The 11653-nt window shown below is 32.4% G+C and overlaps 2 protein-coding genes and 1 non-coding gene across 3 annotated transcripts; 1 reads left to right on the top strand and 2 right to left on the bottom strand.

Moving 5' to 3' along the window:
- Nucleotides 1-4896: 4896 nt before the first annotated feature.
- On the top strand, nucleotides 4897-7618 carry LOC11432844 (GDSL esterase/lipase At4g01130). Its single transcript, XM_003626479.4, has 5 exons — nucleotides 4897-5775; nucleotides 6196-6405; nucleotides 6557-6711; nucleotides 6818-7088; nucleotides 7179-7618. Exons 1-5 carry the CDS (start codon nucleotides 5535-5537, stop codon nucleotides 7445-7447), a joined length of 1146 nt encoding a protein of 381 aa, XP_003626527.3. The 5' UTR covers nucleotides 4897-5534; the 3' UTR covers nucleotides 7448-7618.
- On the bottom strand, nucleotides 7602-7682 carry TRNAL-AAG (transfer RNA leucine (anticodon AAG)). The gene has a single exon. It is a non-coding gene; the product is annotated as a tRNA-Leu (tRNA).
- Nucleotides 7683-9193: 1511 nt separating this feature from the next.
- On the bottom strand, nucleotides 9194-10902 carry LOC25499725 (protein CURVATURE THYLAKOID 1A, chloroplastic). The gene is made up of 5 exons (XM_013595132.3): nucleotides 10591-10902; nucleotides 10169-10269; nucleotides 9802-9909; nucleotides 9647-9718; nucleotides 9194-9481 (listed from the first exon to the last, which is right to left on the bottom strand). Exons 1-5 carry the CDS (start codon nucleotides 10727-10729, stop codon nucleotides 9416-9418), a joined length of 486 nt encoding a protein of 161 aa, XP_013450586.1. The 5' UTR covers nucleotides 10730-10902; the 3' UTR covers nucleotides 9194-9415.
- Nucleotides 10903-11653: the final 751 nt, after the last annotated feature.

Raw genomic sequence — 11653 nt, 5'->3', positions numbered from 1 at the left:
ATTGGTTTATTGGATTATTTTAATTCAAATCAAAACTAAATTGAATTGAATTGGTCCTTTGGAATCCACAATGGACATTTGTAACAGGTGTACAAAATCTTGAGCCACGTTTTGCTAAGACTGTTTCTGATTTTTTACTTTTTTTTTATGATGACATTTTTTTATATGTGTGCGCACTTGGCAAGATATTTCTAGCTTTTTAGACTCTAACCTATGATATGTGCTATGAAAAGTTGGAGGTGGCAAGGTTGTCGTTTTTATGGTTAATGGTCAGAAACAGACATTTCGTTGAATGCTTTATTATCTTTTTTCTTTAGCGTATGAAACATTGTAAGTTTGCTTCGTAATGGTGAGAGTGAGATGCTGACTAATGCAAAAACGGACATAAATTCCATATGGTTTGATGAGAGGCTCAGCCATAATCCAAAGTCTAAAACCTTTTTTCTTTGTCAAGCCTCACTCCATTCTCCATGTATTATTGGTTTGGATTTTTGTAGTAATTTGTTAGATATCCTATATTTGCAAAATATTTGAGTTTAACCTTTTTCAACTTCTCAGCTTAAAAGAAAACTTTTAATGTGTAAAAGGTTTTGAAAATTACTTTGCCAAAACAAACTAATGTTATAGTCTACTGTAGCAATTTTTGCAAATAAAAAGTCAGAATAAACAACTTCAAGTAGTATAATATAGGAGAAACAAAGAGACCGGCAAAATTACAGGAAAAAATGAAGTTTTTAATGATAAAATTATCATCCGGATCAGTCAAATTATCTACAATTTTAAAGATACAACTTTAATATCGTAAAACATAGTAAGCGTACAAAAAAAAAAGAACTACTATCAATAAAGGTACCGCTAATAATAAAAAATAACGTTATGAGAGAGGAAACCGCTAGGATGGTTGGATCTTTAAAAAAAATGTTTTAGTCATGTATTTCATTTTTGGAAGTAACAATATTTCAACAAAAATAGAAGTGGCATAGTGGTTACACTTGTAAAATGTAAGCATATGACACCTGGTTTGATTCCTTGCAAACTTTTTTTTTCATAAAAATTACTCAGATCCACCCAAAAAAGCGGGATTAATTAGGACAAACTTATCTGAACTATTTAACATTTATATATATATATATATAAAGATAAATTTTATAAAAGAAAATTACTTTTTGGTAATCTGTACTGTATAGTTTATTCAAATGGAAACAATTAAAATGAGAGTGTAATTATGAAAAAGGGGAAAGGCATATATGAAAAGATAAATATTACTTTAACAACGGTTTTTTTTAGACAACCAAAGCATACAAAAATATATAAATATTTACACAAAAATTAAATAATTGAAAAAAAATCTCATAAGTTTAGCTCAATTAGTATAAACAATGCACAATATATGTAGATGTCAGGGTTCAAACCTCATACATTCCATTTTCTCTACATTTAGGGTGTGTTTGTTTCTATGGATAGATAGTGAGGGGAGAGAAAGAAAAGGGAAAGAAGCATTTTTCATGGTTTGGAACAAGTGAAACTAACTAAGGAAAGAATGAGACACATCAGTTCCACACTAAAAACCTTTCAATGCCAATATGGGCAGAAAGGTTGGGGAAACAACCATTTTTGTTTAAAAAGTCCAAAACACCTCTACTTTTATTGTTTTTTATTTCTAAAGGGGTGTGTGGCATTTAATTTGGGAAATGTTAGTTTTTTCCCACCATGGGAAAACTTTTTCTGACCATTGGATCTAATAAAGAACACATCTTTATCATGAACTCATATCTCATTCATCCTTGTTTCTCAGTAAAGGTTGAAGCTTTTTCAAGAACAGAGTGATATCCATGATGAATGAGCAGCCATTGATGAAGGTGAGGGAAGATTTCATGATCTCACCAACCGGTCACAGTGAAACAACTCTTAGAATGGCTCATTTTCTAAAACTCATTTCAAATTCCATTCATGAACCATCACCTTTTGGTTTTAACCCATCATCATTGTCTTATGTGTTTGATCCAAATGAGTGGCCTTTGAAATTCCATTTCAATGGATGGCGTCACCCACAAGAGAAATGGATTTATTGGGTTGATCCATTTATTGGGGAAGGGGGTGGTGGTGGTGGAAGAGTAGGTGCCACCGATGGTGTGGAAGGAAGTTTGTTGTTGGGAGGAGGTGGAGAGAAAAAGTGAGGGAGATTTGATACTGAGAGTTCATGATAAAGATGTGTTCTTTATTAGATCCAATGGTCAGAAAAAGCTTTCCTATGGTGGGAAAAAACTAGTCTTTCCCAAATTAAATGCCACCATCTATAAGGGTATCTTTGTTAATTAGAAAAAAAATAGATCTTTCTTTCCTCCAATTTTTCAATCCACTTTCTATTAAACCAAACAACCAAAACAATCCCTTCACTTTCCATTCCCTTTCTTTCCTCATACAGTCTTTCCTTTCACCATCTTTCCTCTTACTTTCTCTTCTCATCCAAAGATAGTCTTAAAGTATGGGATCTCAAATTTTTAGGTTATTATTTGACAAAAAAAATTGTTATAATATCATTTGTCATACCAAAAAGCTTGAAAGAGTTGAAGAAATGGAAAGCAAGGTAAGAGCACGTGGCGAGTGGGGTGTCACCATCTTGAAAGGAGCCACGTCATGAACAAGTGCCGGCCGTTGATTAAAAGCTGAATTAACGGTTATGCTGTTTTTCGCAAAATTTGGTGATATGATTTGGTTGTTTTGTTTTGTTTTGGTGTGTTGTACACACCGACAATATTACGTGTCCATTAGGCACACACGCAAGCCAATGTTGGGACCAGTGGACGTGGACCTCCCCCACCATATCTCATCTCATTTCCTCTTTATTTTTCTGTCCAGCTCACTACCACTCTCTTTATTTAATTTAAAGAATTTTCTGACACCCATAGTTTTTTATGAAATGTTGACACCATAATTTGTTCAAGTCTACACACTTTAATTTTAAATAAATATTAATGTTACAATACTACTACTCCATATAGTATTTACTTTCTAGTATCCTTCAAAAAATATTTACTTTATAGTTGAAAGATCCAAGAGTCGTTCTAATAAGTTCTTGTAAAAGAAATAAATACACAACTTTATATATAAATGTTTACACCTATAAATAAATATTTTATTAGCTGAGATAAATTGATACGTGATTAAAGTTTAGGCGAAGAAACCTCTGAGACGATGAAAGGTTTGATAAAACTAATTCTTTTTCAAGTCTATTAACTAAGTACATGTGTCGTCTCCATGAACTTAACTTATTTGGTAAGTGATAATGCATTTGTATGTAGGAGTCGGAGTTCGAACCCCGGACACCCCATTTATTCACCTTTAAAGTGAATTTGTCTAGCCGCTAGGCTACCTGACAAAAAAAAAAAAACTAAGTGCATGTGTCTTAAAAAAGATCTTAATTTGAAGAAAAGCTTAGTATGATTGAACAATGATGTTGAAAATTCACGCTCCATGTTTATAGTGTCCATAAATCCCTGTTTTGGAGGTGAGGGTGGATATTTGGTGCTTTTGAAGAGGACTTCATTTTGCTGAAAAATAGTTAGGATAGTTCGGTTGAACCTTTTAAGCTCATATCATTACGTCCACGAATCAAGTTTGTTGAAGTTGCCAAAAATGAAGATTTGCGACCAATTTTTGTGGGATAAAAACTGGGGGTTCTTGTTTACAAAGATAGGTTAAAGACAATAATAGAAGAAACTTTGTATGTCAATAAAGAAACTTCATCTTCCATGATGGTGGGACAAGATGAGACCACTAGCAAGGATGATGTGGTTGAACCTCTATATATTACAGTGTCCTCATTTGGTAGTCTCTTTATTTTCATGCAAATTTACCCAATTCAATTTGTTTTGCTAGCCAAGAAAATTTCATCTCTTTGAAGGAAATATTTTACATCTTTTTAGCTCTTAGAATCTTGTTTAAAGATTCAAACTTTTCAAAAGTGGTGCCGAAAAACATAGCTCAAAGAAGTGCACATTCTTTTTTTCACACGTAATCAATTATGCAATTGTGTTAAATTGTGTTTAGTAAAAAATTTAATTTTGCATTATTGTTGATCTTAGTGCAGACATAATAAATTTGTTCGATTGCATAATTCAATGTAAATACTTATTATTTGAATTGTGTTTACAATTAGCTATACTTCATATTTGTGTGAATGGTTCATTTGAGATAATCTTTCTTAATGTAGCCAAATTGATTTGCATTGATTTTAGCTAATAAACAAATGCTAATCGATTTCCTTAATCAATTAAAGTATTGAGTGTTAGAATCACATATATTGTTATCGGGCATTCGTTCCATAAATTATTGATATGTAAAAATAGCGTATAATTTTAAATTTTGTAAACCAATTATAATCGTTGGATGATTAAATTTTTTTGTCTTTCCTAATATCTATATTTTTTTTTGACAAAATCTAGCTTAAAAGTCGTGTAAATGATAAATTATGATTGATTGAGAGCGTAGAAAAATTACATCAAATATATTCTTTTTATTTTATTTTGTAAACATGGTTTGACATAGAACTTTGTTGTTGTTTATGCTCAAGTTCTGATTGTCATTTCTTAGCCTATATATGCAATCCATTTGATTTGCCATGGGTGATTGCTCTATGGGCCATAAGATTGTTCAACCTCTGAAAATAAACCGGTCTAGAGTTACGTTCCGATTCAAATAACAACGATCGAGTTGTAACTATCAATAGATTTGTTGTGCAATTGAAAGGGAAAATGTTAACCGGTGCCTCCGGAACACTAGTTAAGGAAGTTACGATCCAATAAATTCATGTGGCTTACAAAGCCATTACCTCTAACATGTAGCTAATTTTTGGCTTAGTCCTTTTTCACTTCACTTGATATATAGTCCAGGCAAATCGCAAATGCAGAAATTCAAAGCCAAAGTTAGTGAATATTTTCAACAAGGTCCCTTAACATTCTTACCACAAAACCCACTTGGGTTGGCCTAGTGGTATAAGCTTGTGTAGTCCAAACATGCACATAAAAACTTCTACTAATCCTTTTAATTTTTGTTCCTTCCATTTCCAATAGCCAGCAAGTAACAACATTGTGATCACAAAATTCAGGATAAAAAGGAGTTTAAATATTTATTGTTAAGAGTCTAATCAACAATAAATAAAATTCACAAAGTAATAAGCTATGCAGGAGTTAGATAAAAACTTCAATTTATACACAAAGTATTCCTAATAAATCTCAGTCTCCCTTGCAATCTCAGAAGATAATATAGCTAGCTAGGGCCTAGGGGGTGAAATATTACATATATAGTGCCACTGCCATATATAACGACACACATAACCGTGTGAACTGTGATCCAACCTTATCTCAAACCAAAGTGATTTATCTATAATAGTACGCAATATCTACACTTACATTACCCACACCGTCCAAAATGGTCACTTTTGCCATGTGTTTGATCATTAACAAATACTGGAGTGCACATTTGCAAAATGTATGTAAACATGAAATTTTCATATAGATATAAAACTTCCAAAAATGACTTCAAAGACATCCATGAATATATTGTTGTTCATTTTCATGCTTGTGTTGCCTTGTTTGGTTGGTTTGAGTCAAGGTGAATGTGATTTCAAGGCTATTTTCAACTTTGGAGATTCAAATTCAGATACTGGTGGCTTTTATGCAGCTTTTCCTGCTGAATCTGGTCCTTATGGAATGACTTACTTCAATAAACCAGCTGGTCGAGCTTCTGATGGGAGACTTGTGATTGATTTCATTGGTAATCAACAATCTACATCATTTTTTACATTAATCAATGCTTCCCTTAACTCTTCCTTACTAACTATTGTAAAATGTGCATTATGTTTGTTGTGAACAAGATTTTTCTTTTGAATAATTGTTACTATGTTAGTATTTTCTCATTACGATCCGTATAGCTGGAAATATTTGTATAGTTATGGAATATTCAGTATCTTATATCATTCATAAATATGCATGACATGACATTTTTGTCTCCACCATTAATTTCAACTTACTATTTTTATGGTCCAAGAAAATAAATATTAACTCTATCAACTGCTATCTCTGTATATCTTGGTATGTGATGTCATTCACCATGATTAGAGACATAATTTAATGGTTGAGAGCTATATATCATTTATTAAACAATCAAACATTTATATTTATTTGATTCTGGCAGCTCAAGCTATTGGAATTCCATTTTTGAGTCCATATCTACAATCAATAGGATCTTATTATAAACATGGAGCCAACTATGCTACATTGGCATCCACTGTGCTTCTACCTAATACTTCTTTGTTTGTCACTGGGATCAGCCCTTTCTCCCTTGCTATTCAGCTCAACCAAATGAAACAATTTGCAACCAAAGTTAAAGAAGCTGATCAACAAGGTACATAATGCACAAACTTTCTACTCTTATAACTGGCACTAACAATTTTAAAATGGTTTGAAAATTACGTCTGGTACTGCATCTAAGTTTAGTCCTTTTAATTTCCTTCGTTAATATATTAACATACTAATTTCTTTTAATTGTTGCTCAGAAACCAAACTTCCATCACCAGATATACTTGGAAAATCTTTGTATACATTTTATATTGGCCAAAATGATTTCACTTCCAACCTAGCAGTCATTGGCACAGGTGGTGTGCAAGAGTTTCTCCCTCAAGTTGTTTCACAAATTGCCGCTACCATTAAAGTAAGAGTAACTTATGTCTATTAGTTATGACACCAATATAGTGTGTTCAGTTCTGTGGTGACAAAAATTATTATTAACTTGAAATTTTGCTGACTGAAATTTGTAGGAGCTATATAATCTTGGTGGGAGAACATTTATGGTGCTTAATCTTGCACCAGTAGGGTGCTATCCTTCATTCTTAGTAGAACTTCCTCATAATAGTTCGGACCTTGACGAATTTGGATGCATGGTTTCTTACAACAATGCAGTAGTGGACTATAACAAAATGTTGAAAGAGTCATTGAAACAAACCAGAGAAAGTATCTCAGATGCTTCTGTCATATATGTCGATACCTACACCGTTCTGTTGGAGCTTTTCCGGCATCCTACTTCTCATGGTTCAAACACTTATCTTTTGGCTTGTTTTAAAAGAACATTGTTAATCGTAATGATCCCTTAAATGTTTTTTTGTTTGTTACATGAAACAGGTCTTCAATATGGTACAAAAGCATGTTGTGGATATGGTGGAGGTGAATACAACTTCAATCCTAAAGTGTATTGTGGAAATACAAAGGAGATAAATGGAAAAAGAGTGACAGCAACAGCATGTGATGACCCTTACAACTATGTGAGTTGGGATGGGATTCATGCCACAGAAGCTGCAAGCAAGCTTATAACCTATGCTATTCTTAATGGATCTTATTCTGATCCTCCTTTCCCTTTTCAGGAACATTGTGATCTACAACCTATAGGTTGATCCATTTGAAGAACATTGTTTCTTATCTTATCCTAGTTAATTAATAATAACAATTGAAGGACGTTTGTACCAAAAAAAAAAAAAAAAAAAACAATTGAAGGACGTGAAACTAGTTTGGGGATGTTACATAATTTTAACCAAAAAAAGGAAAAAATGTTGAGAGTGGGATTTGAACCCACGCCCTTTCGGACCAGAACCTTAATCTGGCGCCTTAGACCAACTCGGCCATCTCAACTATAGTGCTAATAATTCTAAACAATAGTATCAAATCCTTTATTACTCAGTTATGTAAATCAAATGAATAAACCAAAAAAAGAAATCGAGACTATAAGTAAGTAAAGCTAAGACCAAAATAAGATAAATAAGCAAAGACCTCTTAACACAAATAAGACGAAATAAACAAATTCAGATTAAATAAATTTAAGCATTAACATCAATTGGTGCTTCTCTATATATATACATGTTGTTAAAAATTTATTGAATAGATCACGAGTCCGTGTCCATATGCATGATTTGTTGTTCAATAGAAAATTTAAACTTATTTTGACCTAAAATTTTATTCTACTTTTTGTTTTATGTAGATTCTTAGATAACCTTATTCGAGACGTGCATCGGATGTTAAATGATGATGCATCGGGTGTTGTACAAACATTTGAATTATTCTTTCAAACCACACACTTTGTGTGTTTGGATAGGTGGGGAGGTTGATAAAATGATGGTGCACCAAGATTTTGTTAAATCGTGTATGTTTGATTATGCGATGATAAAATATTATTTTGAAGAAAAAAGAATTTATATCTAAATATATTAATATAAAAGTGAGTTAAACAATAAATTTATGTTGTTTCAAAAAAAAAAATTAAACATGTGAAAAAGTTAATTCTAGAATCAAAAATTTCAATTTCTAACTTCAAATTAAAATCAATTTTTAAAATAAAATCAATTAGACTTGAGAGCAAACAAACATGTCAAAATCAATTTTACCTCTCTATAATCAATTTTTTACTCCAACAGTGAAACCAAACATACAAATGTAGTTTTTGTAGAAATAAATTGTGATGGTTCACTCTGATTCTTAGAGCACCCACATCCATGCCACCCATATGAGTAGTATAAATGGGTCCCATATAATATTTTATATTACTTCACACTTTCCAATTATTTAAACCACTCAACTACATTTTTCTAAATATCCATACCACTCTCCAAAACTCTAAAATAGGTACCACTAATCTTCCAATATACTTCAATTTTATATTTTAAACTAATAAAATTTTGATAAAAGGTGAAAAAGGAAGAGAATGGCACCGTTGCCATTCTTGGCACCGTAGTAAACAATTGCCACCACCACAATATCAATTACCAGTGTCCAAGCAGTATCCAAACTGCCACACACAGGCACACGTTGGCAATACCACTGTCGATATTTGTGCTCTTATAGTATCACTGCAAATCCTAACATGCATTTAATATTTCTCTGTTTTTGCGGTGAAATCAAACTCACATCTATCTAGAAGCCAAACCAAACATACAATTAGTGTTATACTGAAATATTATCAAACTTTTAAACTCCTTATTATCATTCATTTCTTTAGCACCCTTACTTTCTATCAATACAAGATGTCTCACAAATTGTCAATTTGGCCTTCTTTTGTATCAAAACATTCAGCAAATTAAAATAGACAGGTGTTTAATTAAGGATATTCTTTTCTGGAATATACACTCTGCACACACACACCATAGAAGTAAAAATATGAATGGTTTACATTCAGAATCACAAACATATATATAAGATTTGCTGCATTATTTGAACAATGAAATTGATTAATACAAGGTTGATATTTATAGAGACCGAGGAATTCTATTCTATATCAAAGGGATACAAATGCCTCTCATATAACAAGACATACAGCAAAACAAACAAATGATGAGCAAGGAAGATCAACTTGGCTTGCTACTAATACAGTTCTATTCAGTTCCGGCAATTTTCTTCTTCAGTGCATCAATATCCGTAGCTAGTTCCTTTCTGCTAGACTGTACAGAGAAACAAGTGTATTCAATGCAAGAAAGTTCACAAACATTCTGATATGATTTGTCAGTGAATTCATTGACTTTAGAATTTCTTCAATTTCTCATTTTCAAGAAATACTAATATAAACGTGTATAACATAATGACGAATGTTTATGTATTTGGCCTACCTTAAACAGAAGGTATCGGTACACAAACCATCCGGTGTACCCTAGTCCTACCAACTCCATAATCTTTGGAAGCTGAAACCGAAAATAGAATTGTTTCAGATTGGTTCAAAACGCCTAATAAGGGAACTTAAAAAAGCAAGAGTGATATGGCTTACCAAGGGGACTGAGTTGATGGCACCAACGAGAATTGAAGATAACCAAACAGCAACTAAACCTCCACCACCATATAGAAGCACTGTGGACTTGTTTTCAAGCGCATCCCACTGATAATGACAAATGGTTAGTATTACTTCTACTTTGTTAGTAAAGCTGTAAAAGACATCAATGCTGCCAAAGAGAAGATTAGCACCGACACTTATGTGTTTGGTGTCCGACACAACACAACACCGATGAGTGTAATTACATTAATTGTTTTGGTGCTTCATGATTAGAATTGGAAATGGAACATTATCGATTTTACAAAATTATTTCAAAATGGAGCTAAATTCTTAAATAAAATGAACCAATTTATAAGCTTCTTGCCTTTTCCTTCAAATCTGTGAACAACTCATTGGTATCGAGAGAAGTAGATGTTTCTTCTGAAGAAGAAGCTCTAGTCTGATGCAGAGAAAACTTACGGGATTCTGAAAAGAAAGAAACAGTAACATAATTTAGGAAATAAATTGAAATACATAAACAAAAAAAAAGAAGCAGATGAACTAGTAGCTTGAAATGAGCATTGAAAGTAGAACTTGAACTTGAACTTGTATTCAGCTACATGTTAACTTAAAGTCAAACTGGAATTTGGATTTTCATAAGCTCTTCAAGATGATAGATTAGATAGCTTATGAAAACAAATTATATTAGCTTAAACGAAAATATAAGCTTAGAAGCTGAAATGAAAATTAAGGTGTTCATCCAAACATACATAATATTGTGGTAAGAAAAAGAAAAGGAAGGAATACCTGAAAGTTGTTGTTTAAGGAAAGGGGAAGAAGAAAGACGAGGAGGAAGATAAGGCAAAGCAGAGCAGCGAGTAACGTTGGTGGTTGTCAATAGCCGATGAGGAACTAACACTGTGCCTGCACTTGCTGCAACCGCCATTGTCTCTCACTTTTCTTCACTGTTATCCTTTTTTTCCTATGTTAAGAATTAAGATTCAATGTTTTTGTTTGTTTGAGGAAAATAGAGAAACCACCCTTTGCTTGTTATCCACTGTCATGTGTTTTGGAACACTGATTTTCGCTGCTTCAACACGTGGACCGAACTAACTCTTTTATTGGTTCATTATCTATCTTCAAAATCCATATTCCATGCTTTTACAATTTTCATTTTTTATCCTACATTAAACAAAATCATGACGTCACGTACATTATCAAATTTAATAAATATTATTATTATTATTTCCTTTGTCCCAAATTATATGATATTTTGGACATTCCACACATATTAAAAATCTAATTATGGATAGCAATATACAGTTTTGTTCCACAAATTTATCGAACTCTTCAGTCAAATTTATTAAGAAGCAAGCGAACGCGGTTACCTATGCACTTGACTCAAGCAACTACTTCCACACTACAGGATAGCACTTGTGTACCATAATGGTATATACCATTGTCCAATTAGAATGTGACACATGTAGCATACCCTTTAAAAAAAAATATCAAATAAAGCATCTATAAAGTAACATTGGTAGGTGGCACACTCTAATTGACCAATGATATATATCATTGGTACCTTAATGGTACACAAGTGGTATCCCTACCTGCCCCACACATAACTTCTACATTTATAATAGCTTCTACATTTATAATCATGGTCAATTCAATTAGCTAATACAGTTTCGACCAATAAAGTTTGGGATTTCAAATCACATGCACACTACCACTTATTATCTTTTATATATCATAAAAAAAAACACAAAACACAACATTATTTAAAATTTTAATGGAGTATATGATGTTTTCGATTTCAAATCCTTATTTTTAATAAAACTAAATACATGTGTGTCTATCATGTATTCTT

The sequence above is a fragment of the Medicago truncatula genome, chromosome 7, assembly GCF_003473485.1.
Source record: "Medicago truncatula cultivar Jemalong A17 chromosome 7, MtrunA17r5.0-ANR, whole genome shotgun sequence".
NCBI lineage: Eukaryota > Viridiplantae > Streptophyta > Magnoliopsida > Fabales > Fabaceae > Medicago > Medicago truncatula.
The sequence above is the reverse complement of the archived record's forward strand: the minus strand, read 5'-3'. Positions and strand labels throughout refer to the sequence as shown.